The 22,239-nt window shown below is 36.3% G+C and overlaps 1 protein-coding gene across 3 annotated transcripts; it reads left to right on the forward strand.

Annotated features, from left to right (window-relative positions):
- Positions 1–195: 195 nt before the first annotated feature.
- LOC113779117 (dihydropyrimidinase-like) lies at positions 196–19,737 on the forward strand. Of its 3 annotated transcripts, XM_027324570.1 has the most exons (10): positions 200–437; positions 769–889; positions 16,031–16,118; positions 16,257–16,335; positions 16,672–16,719; positions 17,673–17,760; positions 17,868–17,908; positions 18,060–18,112; positions 18,269–18,425; positions 19,275–19,737. In XM_027324570.1, exons 2-10 carry the CDS (start codon positions 844–846, stop codon positions 19,464–19,466), a joined length of 792 nt encoding a protein of 263 aa, XP_027180371.1. In that variant the 5' UTR covers positions 200–437; positions 769–843; the 3' UTR covers positions 19,467–19,737. The 3 variants fall into 3 exon arrangements, with proteins under 3 accessions (XP_027180369.1, XP_027180371.1, XP_027180370.1); XM_027324568.1 differs by having other exon boundaries at positions 196–889; XM_027324569.1 differs by lacking the exon at positions 16,672–16,719 and having other exon boundaries at positions 207–889.
- Positions 19,738–22,239: the final 2,502 nt, after the last annotated feature.

Raw genomic sequence — 22,239 nt, forward strand, 5'->3', positions numbered from 1 at the left:
AAAGTTAACCTCTAGATAGTTATTAGTTTGCTGCAGATGGTCATGCAGTTATCTTATTAGAGTAGATGGCATGATGCTAAATCCATCTTCAGACATATTAATTTCAACCCAAGATTATCTGTCCTGGTGATGCAATTTTATACCCAGTTAATGAGATACAAATACTACGATTCTAATGCATTTTTTAAAATATATGAAATGAAACTTGAAGAACTACTGTTTATGCACTGTTGTTCTTCATCACTTTCTACATTGCTGTCCTGATATTGATCTCTTGGACATGGCCTTTATGTTTGTCGTCTCGTACTATCGTGAAATCCCAACGGTTGTTTGATTCTTCCATTAGGTATTTAATCTCAATGTAACTGATAACTCCTTAAATCCATGAGATCTGGGATATTCAAGGGCCAACCACTGTTTATGTCAGTACTTCTTGTGTAAGTTTAAAATGTATTCCTTAGTTGTCTTCAAATACCTAAAGCTGTGGTTTTATCCATCTGAAAAGTTCATCCATAACTTGTTAATGAATTTTGGCTTGTCTTTGCACCAGTTCTTATTAGCACCATAAAGTTACAATGATAGCTGCTCTAACAATAGGAACACAACAATTTTTCTGTTTGGCTTTTAAAATCAGATGTCAAATTTGGTGACCAGATTTGTTGCGTCTAATTTTGTCTTCTCAAACTAGAGAAGTAATAATTTACTTTTTATCATGATTTTTTTTAATTTACAATTCATGGCAGTTCCCTTAGCGAAATCTTCATGCAGCTAGAAGCAGAGGCCACTGCTCGGGCTATTCGTTTGGCTGGTTTTATTAACACACCTTTGTACATAGTACATGTCATGAGCATTGATGCAATGGAAGAAATAGCTAAAGCTCGGAAATTAGGTTTGTCTTTTAAAACCTTAAACTAGTTGCTGGTATATGACTTGATCCTGAATCTCTAACCTCAGTTTGTGTGGGATGCTTCAATTCTATACTCTAATATAAAATACATGCAAAATGGTTGGTCAACAATTTAGGGTGCGTTTGATAAAACTGAAGTATGAAAATTGAAGTCTGAAATCTGAAATTTGAAGTTTGAATCTATGAAGTTATTGAATTGTTAAGTATTAAATCTAATATATTTGAGTGTATATCACATTCAGTGATAAGTGAATAGTTTATCACTTAATTTTGGGAGCAAGCTTTGCCTAGGAAATTCAGTGCCACTTAATTAATTCAGATGTTCAATTTTTGGTTATCAAACGCGTCTACATATGTTAAAATCTGAATTCATTAAGTTTAAATGCTGAATTGGGTTATCAAACAGGGCCGGTGTTCTAAGTTTAATTTTCTAATCTAATCCATAGTAATGTGTCACCCTTGATATTTATCTTTGTTCCTTTCTTTTGCTTCACTTATCTTTGCCTTCATAGAACTATATTATTAGCTCATAATCATTTTGTGTAATATAATAGATTATTGACCTATTTACTAGGAAAAACAAAAGAAAAAAAGGAGATTATTGACCTGTTAATCTCCCTAAATTGAATTATCTTTAATCTTTTTTTTTTATTTATTAAAATGCACATCACCTAAATGGGCTGGGGAGTAGGCATACCAGTTTTTTATCAGTTTTATCAATTGACTTTTGCTGATTAAATAAACCTAATCCCAGAACTAACTTCAAAAGCCGGCAACTCTTGAGGCAGTTCCAGTTGAGTAACCTTATATCATAAAGTGTTCATAATAGCTATATGTTGGTTTTTTTTTTGGCTTATTCAAGGATATATTTTCATCCAATTGCATTTAATGGTTTTCATTTCTTTGAATCTCAAACATTTTAATTTAGTTGGCCTTGAGTGTCTGAAGTTTTCATTTTGAAATGAGCAACCCAATGCACATAATTGCAGAAGCTGGGGAGAGTGAGGTGATATGCCGTTTACTTTTATCTGTCAAGTGTCAGCTCATGTATAATGACTCTAGTTCAGCTTGTAAATTCTCAAGCAAACATGAGTTTTAGCTCATTCAGCTCAATTGCATGAACAAGGCAAACTTTAGCTCGTGTTGAGAATACCATACTCATTGTATCATGGTCAGAAGTCTTTCAAATCATGATATCAGGCATTCTTGGTGATGTAAATTTACGAGTTCTAGTACAAATAATTATTGACCAGAAAAAGATAAATACAAAGAGATGATAATCAAAGGCAGTATGTTTTTTTTGGTCAAGAATAACAGAAATGAAGACAAAAAGAATTTTCCTTTGCAGCCACTTCTTTAGTAGATTAAAGTCTTGTTTGTGTAAGTTACCTCCAATTCCTTTTCTCCTTGTATTTTATCACGTGCACTGTGTGGGTAAGCACAATTGGTATACCTAGCATAACAAATATGTATAACTTTTATACATCACAGATATGCTGTTAATTGCTTGTGTGAAACAATCAAAGGCCATTAGTCCTATGGAAATTCAACGTGTAGATCCCTATCTATTTAACACTCAAGATATGGGGCAAAAAATCTGAATGGCCCTCAAACTATATAGTTGGTTGACTTTTAGCGCTACAATTATTAAGTGTATATTTTTGCCCCTCTAACTTGTAAAAGGGTATACTCTCCACCCTTTTGGCTACAGATAATTTCGGAAACCTCCCGAGGCAAAATATTATGGAAGAGAAAATTTTTAGGCAAGACACGCATATCATATATTATAATTAATTTGGTAGAAAATTCAATATAAGACAACATATAAGGGTAGAATTGGGAGAAAAATATGTCTCTGATTAAATGATTAGTATAAGAATATTTTGATGATACAAGGGTGAGATTGTTACAAAAGGTATGGTTTTAGGGGAGTTTAGTGATATTTTTTAGACTTTAAGGATGGCAAGTGATATTAACATAAACTTCAGAGGAGGTTTCTAAAATTTTCTCTAGCCAAAAGCATGGGGAGTATACCATTTTACAAGTTTGAGGGTAAAAGTATGCACTTAATAGTTGGAGGGCTAAAAGTCGATCAACTTAATAGTTGGAGGGCCATCCAAAGTTTTTGCCTTAAGATATATATAGGTTGAACAAGTGGACACCAACATATGACAAAACATGGGACCACTCTTTTTATACTTGTGGGGAGAGGGTAGGGAAAAAATACCAAAAAAAGAAAAGATATAGTTATACTTCTTGGTGTTCTCTGCTTTTCAGTTTGCTAAAATAGCCTGAATTTTGAGTTTTAGGTACAAGAGAGCTCAGTAGTGGGCTGTGCATGAGTTGTGCTCAAACTACATGGATGATCAAAGTCCTACTTGTGCTTGCTTTAAGAGGCTATTTTGTGTATCAAGCCCATCTTGGCTAGATTAAATCTAGTCATTCAGTATTAACCTTTATTATTGATAACAGGTATTTTGGGAGGAAAACATCTAGTCACAGTATTATGAGTGACCAACTAGTATTTATAGGAGTACAAACCTAACAAACTATTTACAAGAATACCCTTACTAATTTATTACCTACAAGAATACTTATATTCTCTTAATACTCCCTCTCAAGTTGGAGCATATATATCATAAGCACCCAACTTGTTACAAATGTATTTCACCCTCGAGCCCCCTAAACTCTTGGTAAATACATCAGCTAATTGATCTACAGACGGTACATGAGATGTCTTGATGACTCCGTCAAGCAATTTCTCTCGAATGAAATGACAATCGACTTCAATATGTTTTGTCCTTTCATGAAACACTGGATTAGACGCAATATGAACAGTTGCCTGTTTATCACACACTAAATTCATAGGCTGTTTATGCTCAAACCCAATTACAAATAACATGCTCTTCAACCAAACCAACTCACACAGTGTGAGCCATAGCGCGGTATTCAGATTCTGCACTTGATCTGGAGACAACTGTTTGCTTCTTATTCTTCCACGACACTAAATTACCACCAACAAATACACAATATCCTGTGGTCGATCTTCGATCTGAGGCAGAACCAGCCCAATCTTCATCACTATATCCTTCAATATCAGTGTGTCCATGATTTTGATACAGCAACCCTTTTCTAGGAGCACTCTTAAGATACCTGAGAATCCATATAACAGCATCCGAATGACTAGTACGAGGGGTATCAAGAAATTGACTCACAACACTCAATGCAAACGAAATATCAGGTCTCGTTACAGTGAGTTAATTTAATTTACCCACAAGTCTTCGATATTGTCTAGGATCATCTAGTAATGTACCTTGATCGCCTACTAATTTCACATTAGGATCCATAGGAGTATTCACAGGTCGGCAACCTAACATCCCAACTTCATTCAGCATATCAAGTACATATTTCCTTTGACATAAATAAATCTCATATTTAGACCGAGCTACCTCAATACCCAGAAAATACTGTAGATGACCTAAATTCTTTGTCTGAAAGTTTGCCTGCAGATTGGATTTAAGTTTCTGGATCCCCACAACATCATCACCTGTAATCACAATATCATCCACATAAACAACTAATAAAATTTTACCAGTATTAGAATACCGATAAAATACGGAGTGATCTACTCCACATCTTGTTAGACCGAACTCCATGACAACATTACTAAACCGGCCAAACCAGGCCCTCGGAGACTGTTTCAATCCATATAAGGATTTTTTCAAATAACAAACCAACCGCGAATTCTCCCTCTGAATAACAAATCCAGGAGGTTGTTCCATATATACCTCTTCTTCCAAATCTCCATGCAGAAATGCATTTTTCACATTCAACTGATGCAATGGCCAATTATAAGTGGCTGCCAAAGAGATAAGAAGACGAACAGATGTAATCTTTGCAACAGGAGAAAATGTTTCTAAGTAGTCTATTCCATACGTCTGAGTAAATCCTCTACCTACCAGACGAGCCTTCAATCTATCAATAGAACGATTAGGCTACACTTTTATAGTGTACACCCATTTACAACCAACAATAGGCTTACCTGAAGGACGAGGGACAAGATCCCAAGTACCATTTTGTTCCAAAGCAGACATCTCTTCTTGCATAGCTAATCTCCAACCAGGATGATTAAGAGCATAGGTAATAGGCTTAGGAATGGAGACAGAATCAAGGGAAGCAACAAAAGAAGAATATGACATAGAAAGACGGGAATAAGAAACAAAATTAGAAATAGGATGAGAATTACAATGTTTTTTACCTTTGCATAAAGCAATAGGAAGATCTGACTCAGAGGAGGGCGTCATACCTGAATTTGAAGATTGAGAGTTAATTGGTGAAATGCGTGGCATATCAGGAACTTTCTCAACCATGGAACGACGAGAATAAACTTGAAGATTAGGATGAGATAATCGAGTTATGGAATCTGGTGGACTAGATAACTCAGGTAATAAAGAGGAAGGGACTGGTAAAACAGGAGAGGAAAAAGAGGGACACTGGTCTAACTCACAAGGCATACCGTGTTTCATAAAATATGGAGTGGATTTAAAGAAAGTAACATTAGCACAAGTAAAAAATCGATTTAAAACTGGACTGTAACATCTATACCCTTTTTGCGCTCGTGCGTATCCTAAGAAAATACACTTAATAGCACGAGGATCTAATTTATCCACCCCGGGAGCAAACTGATGAACAAAGCACACACATCCAAAAATATGAGGAGGTAATTTAAACACATGTTTATGAGAAAAAAGAATGCAGTGAGGTAATTGACCTCCAAAAATATTAGATGGCATGCGACTAATTAAATAACATGCAGTTAGAACTGCATCACTCCAAAATTGTTTGGGCACATTCATGTGCAACAACAGTGTTCGAGCAATTTCGATTAAATGTCCAATTTTTCTTTCTGCAACTTCATTCTGTTGTGGAGTGTGAGGACAAGAAGACTGATGAATAATACCAGACTTAGTCATAAAGATATTAAAAGGAGTGGAAAAATATTCTTTCGCATTATCGCTGCGAAGTATACGTACAGACACCAAATTGATTCTTTATTTTTGTAACAAATGCACAAAAAATGGAATATAATTCTGAACGATCTTTCATTAAATAAAGCCATGTAACTCTGGAAAAAATCATCAACAAAGATTACAAAATATTTAAAACATAACTTTGAAGTGACTTGACTAGAACCCAAAACATTAGAATGAACTAACAAAAAGGGTTCAGAAACCCGTTTATTGACTCTAGGAGCAAAAGAAATAAGATGATGCTTTCCTAACTGACAAGACTCACATTCTAACGAAGACAACTGACTCAAAGTAGGAATCAACTTTTTCAAATTTTGTAAAGACGGATGACCTAAATGACAGTGAATTTCAAGAGGAGAAACAGTAGCAGGACATGCAATCAGACCATTGGAGTTGAGAAAATAAAGACCATTATGCTCATGCCCTCCACCAATCGTCCTCTTTGTCTTCAAATCCTGAATGACAACAAAATCAGGAGAAAAAATAACTGAACACTGTAGAGATTTAGTGAGCTTACTAACAGACATTAGATTAAAGGGCAAATTGGGTACGTAAAGAACAGAAGACAGCGGAAGAGATGAGTTAATTTCTACAGTGCTTAGTCCTTTAACTTTAGAAGTAGATCTATCAGCTAAAGCAACATGAGGAAAAGAAATAGACTCTTGAAAGTTAGAAAAATTTTTAGAGGTACCTGAAATATGATCAGTAGCCCGGAGTCAATAATCCATGAGTCATTACCTTTTTGTGCTAAAAAAACAGAGGGAAGAGATGCGTGATTTGTAGTTTGATACTGTAGGAATTTAACATAATCTTCCTCGGATATAGTAAGAGTCTTCTGGGACCCATGTGCTGAAGAACTTGATTCAACTTGGTCAGTGGTAACCGCATTAACAAACCTTTCAACCATAGCGAATAGCACGTCAAACCAAAGAACGGGTCAAAACTCTAGATGAACAGTGCCGCAATGAACAGTGCCGCGATGAACAGTACCCCCATGAACAGTATGCGTGAACAGTGCCGCGATGAACAGTGTCGCGTGAACAAGACTTTTGACTAGATGTTTAATCCTAACCCTAGGACTTTAGCTCTAATACCATGATAACAGGTATTTTAGGAGGAAAACATCTGGTCACAGTATTATGAGTGACCAACTAGTATTTATAGGTGTACAAATATGACAGCCCCACCTTCCCCTAGGCGAACCAAAGGGGTTAGCGGACTGCCTGCCCAACTCTCGTCAGGACTACTAAGCCGAATACAAGATTTTCAAAACGCACGGTGCCATGATATGTCGAAAGTACGCTCCCACAAGCACGAAACGAAACGAAAACGGAAAAGGACTGCCACGTCACAATCCGGCCGGATTCAAGGCAGTAGCGAAACCAAATTTTTTTCAACTTCCCCTGCCAATCCGGCTAAGTATCCTGCCAAGAACTGACAGGATATACGGCCGGATTCGGTGAACAGTTTTTCGCCAAAAATTTTCTTTTTTCGATCAAATCCCGCACTCGTTCGAATCCCCAACGGATACAAGTAAAGTTCGTGTAAACCCATCGAACGTACATTTACCAACAAATACATGAGAGAGACATGAATAAACACTTTGAAACACACGTTGGAACTTTACAAGTAAAAGTGTGACACTAGATCGAAATATAATTAGCGTTTTTCTATTACAAAGGAGCTTAACAAAGGGAACGTTTACACTAACTCGATTCTTTCATCCAAAATCATGATTTCACAGTTTGCCCCTGTAAGGAAAATAAAGATAACGGGAAGGGGGTGAGTTTACGCTCAATGAGATACCAAAAATCCAAGTAGTCAAGAATCATGGCATTTAATGTTTAATTAGTCAGATACACATATCAGATATAAAGTAAAGCAGTTAAAACAGTGATTCAAATAGGACGGATACAGGTGACTCTCAGGAGCCAGATTCCCGTTGTAGTACCAGATCTTGATTAAGTAGTAGTTGACACTCCGTCAATTTTAAAATAAAGTAACTAGTTCAGTAGAGCACCACTTAATGCCAAATTCCGTCCATCAAACATACCCCTTACAGGAACAGTCTTCAATACCTAAAGAATGGTAATACTCGAGTTTACCGGAAATCCAGAGTCTTCAATACCTAAAGATTTTCCAAAAACAGGCACTCATGGATTGTCAATTTTCTTCAATCAAGTCTTTGCTGGCTCGATTCAATTGACTCCCCATGAGGTTGAGTTCAGGTTTAATAGGAAGGTCGTTGGATACACTTCCAAACGACATCATAACAGGCTCAGATAACAAGTTCAAATTGATACAGGAACTAGTAAACAAGCAAGAGAAATGAGTGTGATAAAGTACACTCTCGTCTCATACAAAATAAACAGTCGGTAAAGACATTCAAATAGCAATTTGCAAGTACAGATAACCAGTTTAGCAATAATTCAGGGGAGTGGTACACTCATCAGTTCAAGCAAAGATAACTTCACAAGTTTTCACCCAAAGTAGGGTTTGGATCACCGTGAAACCCTAAGAATAATCAAGGTAAAACAATTGAGGTTTGCACATCCAAAACCTAGTAAACGGAATGTACAAGTGTGGCTCGATTACGAGTCATATGCCTATTCAAAAGAACTACAAATGCAAAGAGATAAAATGTGACTTTTGAGTGAAAAGGTAATACTTGGTCCTAGGGACATGATCGACCTCAAAGCTCTACCTACAATGATTTATCATCTCCAAATTTGAAGTGGAAATGAGAGTAAGATCAGTGCTAGGAAAACAGAATTTTCCAGTTTTGCGCAATACTATTTGAAAAATCATATCTCAAGTTTCTTAAGTCCAAAATTGATAAAATTTATATTGTCGGAAAATAGACTCAAAGGGGTACAATTTCTCAGAAGACACATTTATAAGATTCAGATCACAAGTCAGTCAAATTTGAGTCTCAAATTGCAATTTTATCCAGTAAAAAACAGAACAGGTATGTAATTACATTCAACTTTGGAAAATCACCATAAATCACACAGACAGAACCAGGGTCTGAAATTTTCACGGTTTGTAGTTCTATGAATCTAGTTTCAAACGCAATAAACGGAACTCAATTCCGACATTTCTATATCAAGATATAACAGATTTCCCAAAACTGCTCAAGAGTTCTTGCAGAAATTTCAGCAGCACCTCCCTTGTTTTTTTTCCTACTTTTCCATTCAAAACTCAACACCCAAACTCATATCAATTCAACCCCAATTGTACATACAAATCATAAACCATTTAACACACTTAATTAGGATCACAATACCCTTCAAATACAACCAAATGGTAGCTCAAATTAGAAGCCCTAAAGCTGGAATTTAAACACATAAGCTGGAAATTTCTTTAGGCAAGTTAATCTACTCCATAATCCTTCAATCTTTCATATAACAAACTAGCAAAACATGGCCAACCCTCAATCATTACATGTGAGCAGAAATTACATCATAAAAACTGAAAATTTTCATATCATCACCTCAAACCACAATATGTCTCATAAAACTACTAAAACTACAACCTTAAGCCACTAATATGCAACTATTAGAAGTAAAGAAGGATGTTCAAGACAAGTTACCTTATAACCACAAGGAAAAATGGTAGATTAGGCTTTTTCCTTCCAAAATAACTCCACAACAAGTTTTAATCTTCTCTAAAGAGCAACTTATAAGGAGTGGTTTGCAAAGTTGTTGGCTAAAACTCAAGATTCAAGCAATTTTTGGAAGTTGGAAAGGAAGTTTTCTCTCTTAGTTTTTCTCCCTTTTGGCCGGCCAAGCATGAAGAAAAATGAGATGAATTTTGGTCAAATTTTTTATTTAGTAAAGTTAAGAAACCTTGGGTCAAAGTCCAACATCCACTAATTTCATGACACTTGGCCTTTCTTAGTTTTACCCTCATCTTCTTATCCTCCAAAGCTAATCTATCTAGCTAGCTTCTAATTATCTCCTAGTATCTTGTAACATAATATACTGTTATGAAAATTCACCCAGTCGCCAAAAATATATCGCACTTACTGCACTAGCGGGTCCCACGTCCATAACGCTCCTCAAGCTTAACAGGTACTCACTTATACTAGGAAAATGGTTTAAAAACGATACTCACTTATAAAAATCTCTGGCAAATTACGATAATAAAATAAAGTAAGAAAAATGCACGCGGGAAAATAAAATAAATAAGAAAAATTTACGGGTCCTCACAACAAACCTAACAAACTATTTACAAGAATACCCTTACTAATTTATTATCTACAAGAATACTTATATTCTCTTAACAATTATATGTAAATTTTAACAGAAAAGGAAAAAATGAACAAAAACCTCTCCTTTTCTTTATTTTCCCACACACTAAATATGCTTACAAGGTAGGCATATATAGGACAACCCTATCATAGTTCTGCCACCACTTAAGGTAATAGAACCATGATTTTAGGGATTACATAATCAACTCATATCCTATCTATTCAAACTTGATTGATCATAAGCAATCAAACTTGATTGATCATAAGCAATAAAATCCCATAATTATGGGAGGTAATTATGGAAGATAATATCTCCCATAATCATAGGAGATAATATCTTCGACACCCCCCCTCAAGTTGGTGCGTATATATTTATCATGTCCAACTTGCTTGTAAGAAGTTCAAAATTTGGTCTGAGGAGTCCTTTGGTGAGAATGTCAGCTATTTGCTGAGCTGATGGAACGAATGGCATGCAGATAATTCCTCCTTCAAGTTTCTCTTTTATGAAGTGGCGGTCAATCTCAATATGTTTGGTTCTATCATGTTGCACAGGATTATGAGCTATGCTAATTGCCGCCTGGTTATCACAATAGAGCCTCATTGGAAGTTCAATAGGTCTTTTCAGCTCCCCTAAAACTCTCTTCAGCCATAACATCTCACACACACCATGAGCCATAGCTCGGTACTCTGCCTCTGCACTACTACGAGCTACAACACTTTGTTTCTTACTTCTCCAAGTAACCAAATTGCCCCATACAAAGGTACAATATCCCGAGGTTGATCTTCTATCAATGACTGATCCTGCCCAATCAGCATCTGTATAAGCTTCAATGGTCTTTCGATCTCCTCTTTTAAAGAACAATCCCTTTCCTGGAGTACTTTTTAAGTACCTCAGAATTCGATATACTGCATCAAGGTGCTCTTCATATGGAGAATGCATAAACTGGCTCACAACACTCACTGAAAAAGCTATATCAGGACGAGTGTGAGCCAAGTAAATTAGCTTGCCTACTAACTTTTGGTATCGAGCAGTATCAACTGGTGTTCCATCTTTTATATCTGCTAACTTGTGATTCGGATCCATAGGAGTGTCTGCAGGTCGACATCCACTCATCCCTGTTTCCTTTAAAAGATCCAAAACATACTTGCGTTGGGACACAACAATGCCCTTCTTGGACCGAGCTACCTCCATCCCTAAGAAATATCGTAGTGTTCCCAAATCTTTGATTTCAAAGCTAGAAGCAAGACTTTTCTTCAGCCGTTCCATCTCAATTAAGTCATCTCCTGTGAGGATGATATCATCCACGTACACAATGAGTACTGCTATCTTCCCGTCCTTGGAGTGTTTAACAAACATGGTGTGATCACTCTGAGCTTGGGTATAGCCTTGATTCTTTACCGACCTAGTAAATTTTTCAAACCAGGCCCTAGGAGATTGTTTGAGACCATATAACGATTTTCTTAGCTTGCAAACTCTAGACTGAAACTTCCCTTCAAATCCAGGGGGAGACTCCATGTACACCTCTTCCTCCAGATCACCATTTAAAAATGCATTCTTGACATCAAGTTGTTGGAGCGGCCAATCAAGGTTTACTGCTATTGAGAGAAGCACCCTAACAGTGTTTAATTTTGCCACTGGAGCAAAAGTTTCAAGATAATCGATCCCGTAGGTTTGAGTGAACCCTTTAGCCACCAATCGAGCTTTGTACCGTTCCAATGTCCCATCGGAATTATACTTGATGGTAAAGACCCATTTACATCCTACTGTCCTTTTCCCTTGTGGCAGATTTGTTACTTCCCATGTGTGATTCTTCTCAAGAGCATACATCTCTTCTTCAATAGCCTTTCTCCACTCTGGAACTTGTAATGCTTCCTGTACATTCTTTGGAATTTCCACAGAAGAAAGTTGTGAAGTAAATGTCAAGAAGGTAGGGGATAACTTTTCATAAGAGACATAGTTAGTCATAGGGTGTTTGGTACAAGAACGCACTCCCTTTCGAAGTGCAATAGGAAGATCCAAATCAGCAATCTTTGAATCAGAGGAAACTTTATCTAATGACTCAAAAACATTAAATTCTGTCCTAGGTTCGGATTCCTTGTCGTGAAGAGAAGGGGGAGCTTTATCTTTTCCTCGATGATTTTTCCGGACATAGGTTTTCAAGGTTTTTTCAGTTACATTCCCATCTCTTTCACTAAGAGAATTCGACTCTGTTATTGGCACTAAAGACAAGAGATCCTCTTCTAATCCCTGATCAATTTTTTCACGTTTTTCAAAATCCTTTTGACGGGCAAATTGAAGAGTGTCATTTGTTGTTTTAGGATTATTATCTTGAAAAGATTCTTGTTGAGGAAATTGTGCTGCAGATTCTTCTAAAAAATCAGAAAAATCAATTCTCCTATCAACAAAATTTTGATCAGGAATTTGATTTGCAATACGAAAAACATCATCATCTTCTACAAGTTCTTCTACATGCCGAGTCCCCCCCTGAAGAGGATCTCCAAAGAAAGGTTTATCTTCAAAAAATGTTACATCCATGGTTACAAACATTTTTTTCGAAATGGGGTCAAAGCATTTATACCCCTTTTGCGTGGGTGCATATCCAACAAAAATGCATTTTCTTGCTCGAGGGTCTAACTTACTTCGACCTTGTTCATGATTGTGAACAAAGGATATGCACCCAAACACCTTTAAGGAGACTTCATATGTTAATCGAGACATGGGATAAATGGTTTTGAAAAAATTCAGAGGAGTTTGGAAATTCAAGGTTCTTGAGGGCATTCTGTTTATGAGATATGTAGCAGTTAAAATTGCTTCGCCCCATAGATATTTAGGAACATTTCTTGAAAAAAGTAATGCCCTCGCCACTTCTAAAAGATGTTTATTTTTTCTTTCAGCTACCCCATTCTGTTGTGGGGTATCATTGCAGGAGCTTTGATGCACAATCCCTTTTTCAAGAAAAAAACTTCCCAAAATTTTATTGAAATATTCTTTTCCATTGTCACTCCGAACAATTTTGACTTTTTCTTGAAATTGTGTCAAAACCATGCTGTAGAATTTTTGAAACACACTTGCAACCTCTGATTTCTCTCTTAACAAATACACCCAACAAACTCTTGTGTGATCATCGATGAATGTAACAAACCATTTTTTTCCAGATGAAGTTGAAATTCTAGAGGGACCCCAAACATCAGTATGTAATAGAAAAAACGGTTTTGAGGGCTGATAAGGATGTATAGAAAATGTAGACCGATGATGTTTAGCCAATTCGCAGATTTCACATTGAAAAGAAGATGAATCTTTATTCTTAAACAAATCTGGAAATAAGTATTTCATGTAATAAAAGCTAGGATGTCCTAGTCTAAAGTGCCATAACATAATCTCTTTATTACTAGTAATAGAGACAGACCCGTAACATGTGTTTTTGATTGGTGTTGTCATATCTGATCCATCTTCAAGGAAGTAAAGTCCCCCATTTTCTCTAGCACATCCAATCATCCTCCCCGTGGTCAGTTCCTGAAACTCACAAAAAGAGGGGAAAAAATTAATCCGACACATGAGATCCCTAGTTAATTTACTTATGGACAGCAAATTGCATGATAACTTTGGAACATGAAGAACTCTATGAAGTGTTAGAGTAGGAGAGATGACAACGGAACCTATGCCAGCTATGACGGATAATGATCCGTCAGCAACCTTGACCCTTTTATTGCCTGCACATGGACTGTAGGTAGAAAATAATTGTGACACACTAGTCATATGGTCAGTGGCCCCAGAATCAATAACCCATATAACCCGTGGACAAGATGCATTTGATGTTTTACATGAAAGAGCAATAGTAAAAGGTTTACCATTTTTAGCAAAAGAACAGAAAGGAGTGAAGCTTTTTGGCTCAGTGACTGAAAATTGTGGAGACTTAAAGAGTTTGTACAGTTGGCTTAATTGTTCCTTTGTGAAGGCTGGTGTCTCAAAGTCAGTTTGTTGCTTTTGAGAATCCTCATTCACAGTCTGCAACACCTTGCTATCACCTCCATTTTTCTTCTTGAAATTCGATGGTTTCCCATGTAATTTCCAGCATGTGTCCTTTGTGTGCCACGACTTTTTACAGTGTTCACACCAAGGCTTCCTTCTTTTATCCCCGTCCAAATCTGTCCCCTTAGAAACCAATGCTGAAGTCTCAACTTCATCCTCTGCCTTGGACTTTGGTGATGACTTCAGCATCACCTTACGCCTGGATTCTTCTCTTCTGACTTCAGAAAATACTTCACGAATGGAGGGGAGAGGCTTCCTGCCCAAAATACGACCTCGCACCTCATCGAGTTCTTGATTTAGTCCAGCCAAGAAGACATAGACTCTGTCGTTCTCCTCCCGTTTCTTGTATCGAACACTGTCTGCACGGCAGTCCCATTCATCCTCATAACAAAGATCCAATTCCTGCCATAAAGTTACCATCTGATTGTAATAGGTTGTAACATCTCTATCTTCTTGTCTTGATTTCCACAATTTCGTCTTGAGATTGAAAATTTGAGACGAATTCTCTATATCGGAATACATATCCCGGACAGCGTCCCACACATCCTTGGCTGTGGGCAGAAATAAGTGCGGCTTTCCTATCGCTGGTTCCATAGAGTTTATCAACCAAGCGATAACTAGAGAGTTCTCTGAATGCCATCTCTTCAAATTGGGATCTTCAGCAGCTGGTTGTTGAATTTCTCCAGTAAGGTGGCCGAGTTTACCTCTGCCATCGATAGCCAGCTTTACAGATTGAGCCCATTCCAGATAATTGGAACCATTTAATTTATGAACGGTTATTTGTAGGGAAGAAGAATTTGAAGCGGAGTAATCTGTAGTTTGGATAACTACTGAAGACGAGGATGAGTCTTCTCTTGTGTGAGCAGTCGATCCAGTCATGGCTGCTCGGTAGTTCATGACAGGAATTGGTACAGAGCCGGAGCTCTGATACCATGTAAATTTTAACAGAAAAGGAAAAAATGAACAAAAACCTCTCCTTTTCTTTATTTTCCCACACACTAAATATGCTTACAAGGTAGGCATATATAGGACAACCCTATCATAGTTCTGCCACCACTTGAGGTAATAGAACCATGATTTTAGGGATTACATAATCAACTCATATCCTATCTATTCAAACTTGATTGATCATAAGCAATCAAACTTGATTGATCATAAGCAATAAAATCCCATAATTATGGGAGGTAATTATGGAAGATAATATCTCCCATAATCATAGGAGATAATATCTTCGACATTATATATACAATGCTTGTTCTTTGTATGATTTACTTTCTGGATCTGAATTATTGGGTCTCATACTTAACATGTCAATCAATAAGAAACAAAACCAAAAAGATGCTCAGAATCAACTCATGCCTATTCTCCAGTTACAAACTTTCCTTGAAGAAAAATGCTTACGGTCAACTCATGTCTGTTCAGTGACGAACTTTTCCGATTGCTACCTTCCACAGAATTGAGCTATAAAATTTGGTATTCAGGTCTGCCTTAAGGGGCAGTTCTCTTAGTGGTTGAATGAAGCTCAGAGAATAAGTAGCAAGTTGCTGGTTCTGACTTTAAGAGCAGCCACAGGGGTTTAGCATGCATCCTCTTTCCTCATTTAGGCACACACACTTAATTGGGAGGAAATCGGTTAATAGTGATTCTAATGGTTTCAATGTGTCTCCTTTAGCTTAGCAGTCTATACTGTGATACTCTGGTAGTAATAATTATCTGCAAGTGAGAATAATAAGAGGCTCTCAATACAAGTATAGATCTGGAATTTCCCTTGCATTGATTTCATCTTCTTATTTTTTTTTTTTCAATTGCAGGTCAGCGAGTTGTTGGCGAACCAGTGGTTTCAGGTCTAGTTCTAAATGATTCTGGCCTTTGGGACCCAGACTTCAACATTGCAGCAAAGCAAGGACTTATTTCCTTTCCCTTCAGTTCCTTTCTTGTCCTTCTCTTTCTCTCTCTATGGAGTCTTTTATGATGGATCATGGCCATTTACCTCAAAAGGGCAAAATAGAAAACAATGATCTTGCTTTCTATGCTCAGGTTTGTCATGAGCCCACCTATTCGAGCACCAGGGCATGGAAGGGCTCTTCAGGCAGCGGTTTCAATGGGTGTCCTACAGGTTTTTTCCTGATGATTGACATACAACCCTTCCTTATTGAATACCCTTGTTTGACTGGATGCAACCTTCAAAGCAATGCTGCAAACTTGCAATTGCGTAAATAAATAGTATGAAATAGGTGCATCAACTCATAGGCTAATTGAAATTGAAAAGTTAATTAAGAATGCATGGGACTATTACCTCTTATTGTATATAAGTTATTTGAAAAGGTTATGCTTTATAGTTCTAGTCTATAAAAAGGAGAGTATTTTCAGACTAACTGAAAAGACAAGTTATTCAATAATGGAATGATAGAGTTTCATTTTGTAAACGTAAGACAAATTTTGTTATTCTTAGGGATTCCACGTGGTGCCAGAGAACACTGGCAAATCAGCATTTGGAAAGGTGGGTGGGTTGACGGTTTTAAAACCTTTAGGGTTCCTCTTAGTTGAATGTATAATGTGTTCTGTCCGAAGATAGTTTCCATGCAAAAAATTTTGTGGCAAAGACATGATTGCCTAGAAATCTTTTACCACTCAAACCTAGGAGGAGAAATTTACTTATAGTAATGTTCCAAGCATCTTGATGATAACTTTTGAGCAATCCAAGGTGTCATTTATTTTGATACTGATGTATTGGGAATGACATCAAGAACGGTGAGGGGTTTTCTATTCACAATGAAGGAGGACAATTTATCTATTGAGGTAATGAAGTTCTTATAGATGGGAGGAAAATCTGATGGTGTCATAAGATCTTATGGTGGATGTAATTTCAGTATCAATGGCTAGATGGTTTTTCAGTGGCTACATATTTACTTTGCAGTCTTTGAAACCCATGACCATTTTCTAGCCAAGGGAAGCCAAAGAAAATTTGGAGAATGGGAATAGGAAGTTTGAATACTTCCATTTACCAAAATTTCCCTATATTTTCAGTACATTTTTATTCTTTAAGGTGCACATATGTATGAAATGTATTAGCACATACGAGTGCTTTATGTCCACATAAGGGTAAATCCATGATTTTTCCTACAGCATTTATTTATTACAATATATGGAAAGTACTCTACTCCCCATTCCAAAATTTCCCTGAATTTAAACCCTTATAAATAATGAATCTTCCTATTTCCATACTTCAAATTTCCCCAAATATTTTTCAGCACTGGAAAATTTTCTGCCGTAATGAAACGGAACTTGATTTGTCCCTGAATTCTTCTTCAAAGTTGATGTGTTGACAACATGGCTTCCTGGCACTTCCTTCAAGGGAAATGTACTATTTTCAGGGAAATCTACAGTTCATCTTATTTGTGATCTTTATGCTGATCCTCTATCATAAACCTGTTAATGTTTTACATTTTGCAGCTAGTTGGTACCGACCACTGTACCTTCAACTCAACACAGAAAGCTTTTGGAATAGATGATTTCAGAAAAATCCCAAATGGTGTCAATGGTAATTCATCTTGTCCTTTGCTTACAAATAGTATGAGTCAATTATGGATGTAGTCCAGATGTTATTTTCTACTTTCTAAAGAAGTCTTACTTGGAATTGAAATGTAGGCATTGAGGAGAGAATGCATCTGGTTTGGGATACAATGGTGGTAAGCTGTATTGGACCTCATCAGTCATACAAAGTTATATATACAAGTGTCCAATAGTAAATTAACTGAAACCAAATCAACATAGGTAGTCCTTGGAGTTTCTTCTTTCCTAAAAAAGGACAATTCTGTTTCCTGGTTTATTATTTTTCAGGCCTCAGGGAAAATATCTGTCACTGATTATGTACGGATAACAAGCACTGAATGGTATGTCATCACTAATATTTGATCTTGTCTTTTGACTATTCACTTTAAGCATTTATTCTACCTATTATACTTTTGAAGACTGTTTTTTGACTCTTCAATCTCACCTAAGCTACTTAGTTGTTGCACCTTGACCTTTGAAATGAGTTTACGTTCTAGTGCTAGGATATTCAATATCTATCCAAAGAAGGGAGCAATACTTCCTGGATCAGATGCAGACATAATCATATTAAATCCCAATTCAAGTTTTCAGATAAGCTCAAATTCTCACCATTCAAGATCAGATACAAATGTCTATGAGGGATGGATCGGGAAGGTAATTTTTCATTACTGCTTGTTGTAATTAAGGATTTGAATGTGCATAGCTTTCTAGAGATTAAATTACTTTGAGCTTATTTAGACTTATAGAGCTCTATACCTGATCACATAGTGATTGTCAAAGCCATATGTGATTCTTCTTTGAATTTGAGGTTTATGATGCATTATCCAGATAAAATTTCATTATTCTTATTTCATTATCTATACAATATTGCATTCTACTGAAAAAAAAATCTATAAAATGTTGTGCATTCATCCATGGGATATCCATTATGAACTTTAAAATGCTATGAATTACCATTGTTTGCAAACTATCTGATGCACGTCTGCTCAAGACATTGCTATTACAAAACAGTATTTTGAAGGACATATCAGTACCCTGCTTTCAGTGGTTTTTTTGTGAGGAAAATTGCCACCTTGAATTTGTGGAGGATTTGGCATGTTTAGATCCTTCAAAGTAGGTCTAGAATCAAGTGCAATCTAACAAAAGATGCCTGTTATTTTACGTGATTAATCTTCAGTTTCATATAATCAGCTTATAACGAATATAGTTCAACTAATAGAATGAATTGATGAGCATCTACTGTGTGGTTTCTGGGCATTCTGCTTTTGTATGTTTATACGCATTAGACATTTGGATACTCTGGTTGCACCGTAATAAGTCAAGAATGTCTGATTAATATTATTAGATGTCCTTGAGAAAATGATAGTAATTTGCAAAAGAAAATCTTGTTCCATATAAAAGAATTCTCTAGGTCTCACTCCCAATGTACGGTCTTCATTTCTGATTGACATTGGCTCTTTGTATGTATTGAATTTGGAAGATTTTGTTTTTGATGTTCTGCAGGGAAAAGTTGAGATAACTATTGTTGGTGGAAGGATTGTTTGGGAAAATAATGAACTAAAGGTTAATCTTGGTTCGGGCAAATACATAAAAATGCCACCTTTCAATTATCTTTTTGATGGAATTGAGAAAGCAGATGTGAGTTACATCTCTTCCCTAAGAGCACCAGTGAATCGATTTAAAGCCATGCAATGAAATGTATGAATACTTGTAAAGTAACATAATTGAATACTAAATAGCTTTTCGTTTCTACAAAGCAATAAGTTGAAGGACTACGTTGATGTATTTTATTTTGTCTCTCTTTTATGAAAGTTATATGCTGGCAAACGGGTGTAAGATTGTTGGCACTACTTTATCACAAATTGTGCACTTCATCCTCTAAGGAAGCCCCAGGTTGTCCTCCTTGTTTAGCAATAGTTAGATGATTTTGGTTCCAAATGTTTCTTAGCTGCTATACTATAGTGCAGATCACAGTTGAAGTTCCTTTTTGCTTTTTAAATTTCAAATCCACTCTCTATATTTTTTACTTGAAATCCTCCTTGTAGATGCTCCCATTAGCTTCTTGTGTTGTGTGAGTTATCTTCAAATTGGTAGATCCGACTTAACTCAGATTGAGTTTATTGAACTTTTCCCTTGATTTTACTAGTTTGTTGGTTGAGACAATGATCAGATTTGCTTTAAAACCATGTTTATATTGTCAAGAGATTCCTGAAAACATTTGCTATGCCATTTGGGGTGCTAGTTTGCCATTGATTGGTGCTATGGAGTGCGAGTTTAAGTTCACTTGGTTGCTTGTAGCCCTTTTTGTTCAATTTTGAGATTGGAATCGGATTATTGGCAACAAAATGAGTCGAATGTACATGTCTTCATCCGAGAGACTAGTAAGGAAGTTGTTTCCAGTGGTAGCGCAATTAAATCCTACTTGAGGACGTTGTTTGAAAGGTAGATGTGGATCAGGGTTTAAGTACCACAAATTTCTGTACAACATTTTCCATCATTCCAATTTTGTACACTAGTATATGTGTTATTTCTGTTCTTCCTATTTTGCAAAAGGTTTGGCTAACGAGCACCTGTTAGATAAATTCTTTTCTAAACTAGCATATATGTTTTTGTTTACGGACAATAAAGAGACATATATGTTTTAGTTTACAGATAAAACATGCATGCTTTTATAGACACAGAAAAGATTTTTTTTTTTCTTAACTAAATTTGAAGGTAATTGATTTCAAATCTTTTCTATAATAAAGATACTTTGATGGATCCATGGGAGTTCAAACTCCTCGAGGGTCGAAGCCTCAAGTTCAAGTGATACTTCAAGCTCTAAGCTACACTTTGCTTCGAGTGACTGGATGAAGAGTTTCCAAGCAAGATAGTTAAGTGGTTCGTTTGAGAATGTTAAGCAAGGGTTAAATTGTCATTTTCCTCGCTGGTTTGAGTCGTTTCTTGTAGCTTAAGAATTCGGTTAGATTTGTCAAAGAGAAGACCGAATTCCTAGTACTTAGTTTAGTTGGTTAGGTAGTTTATTTAGTTGAATTAAATTCGATCAAATTTGAGTTCTTAGGAGCCAACTTTTAGTTAGGGTGTAAGTCATTTAAGTAAGTTCAAGTCACATTAGGTTTATGAGTCCATGTAAGGCTATAAAATAGCCTAATCTTTCCAACATTTTTTAGCTAATCAAAAAATTACAGAAATTGTGAGTTTATTCACTTTTTCTTGTCAAGAGAGTTTCTTTTGAATACTTGAGAGTTTTCTTGAGTTATTCAATTCGAACTTATCAATCAAATACACACCTTGGCTGTGGCGTTCTTCTACCAACACTTTTGGTTCGCTAAATTATTAAGTTGTGGGTCAAAATTCATCTTGGTTCATTGCTTCGTGGTTTAGAAGGGTCAAGGGTTCCACTTCAACTTGATTTCTTCGTCTAGGTCCAGGGTTACGTGGGATACGAGTTCATACCTTCAAGCGGGTTCGTATCAGTTTGGTAATCAGAGTTAGTTGACAATATCAAATATATCATGTTCGTATCTTTGCAAGTTTTGCTTGATTTTCAAATCTGGTCGCTTTTACTTTCCACGCGAGTCGTTAAGGTTTTTTTTATTATTCGCAAATTTGTTGCCGCATCTTGTTTACCTTCTGTGTCCCCAAATCCGTGCCTTGTTTGTGTCCCAAATCTGTCCCAAATTTGTTTTTGCAATTTTAAATTTCGTGTCCTTTATAGCGTCTTTTGACATCTGGTCATAACTTCATCTTGTGCGTTGCTAGGGTTTTCTTTTGTTGTCGTTTTAACCATTTGCGTCTTTGTTCCTTGCTGTCCGTGATCATAAATTCTAATCGCTTGTTTTGGTTCTTGTCTTGCATCTTGATATCTTTGTTTTCTTGCGTCTTGAAATCGAATAGAGTCAAAAAAAAAATATCTGGTGTTTATTGTTTCTTGAAAATCCGAAGCTCCTATTTAGGGTTTTCCTTTTTGGACAAGTGTTGTTTAGGGTTTTTTGTGTTTTCTTGCAAATAATTTGGTGGCTGAATTCCTTTGTTTCTTGGGAAGTATACAAAATATCTTAAAGTTTTCTTGATAAATTTCTTCAATTTCTGGAATTTTATTTGAACACATTTGGAAGTTTCTTTGGGTTGAAAACTAGGGTTGCTCTGAGAATCTTGAATCCAAGTTTTCCAAATCTTCGACCTTTTTTTTTTTTGCCAACTATAATCCGTTTCTTGACAAAAGAAAAGTTGCGGCTGATCTTTTGTGCCAACGCCTAATCGTTCTCTTGATTCTTTGGACCCTTGATAGAATTGGGAAAAAAAAAAAGAAACAAATCCTGGTTGCGTGAAAATAAAAAAAGCCTAATGCGAAGAAGAAAGAAACAGAGTTTGGATCAATCTTTGAAGTGAAAACAAGAAAGCAATCTGATTAGGGGAACCAAAGTTTGGATTAATAATAAATCCTAGTCACAAGGAAAACTGTCCA

The sequence above is a fragment of the Coffea eugenioides genome, chromosome 8 (assembly GCF_003713205.1).
Source record: "Coffea eugenioides isolate CCC68of chromosome 8, Ceug_1.0, whole genome shotgun sequence".
NCBI lineage: Eukaryota > Viridiplantae > Streptophyta > Magnoliopsida > Gentianales > Rubiaceae > Coffea > Coffea eugenioides.

Bases quoted from the DNA above. Each gene is read 5' to 3' on its own strand.
- LOC113779117 (XM_027324568.1), top strand. From the start codon at position 763: ATGCAGCTAGAAGCAGAGGCCACTGCTCGGGCTATTCGTTTGGCTGGT. The intron at 890-16,030 runs GTTTGTCTTTTA...TTTCAATTGCAG, and splicing joins AGCTAAAGCTCGGAAATTAG to GTCAGCGAGTTGTTGGCGAA. The intron at 18,113-18,268 runs GTATGTCATCAC...TTTACGTTCTAG, and splicing joins CGGATAACAAGCACTGAATG to TGCTAGGATATTCAATATCT.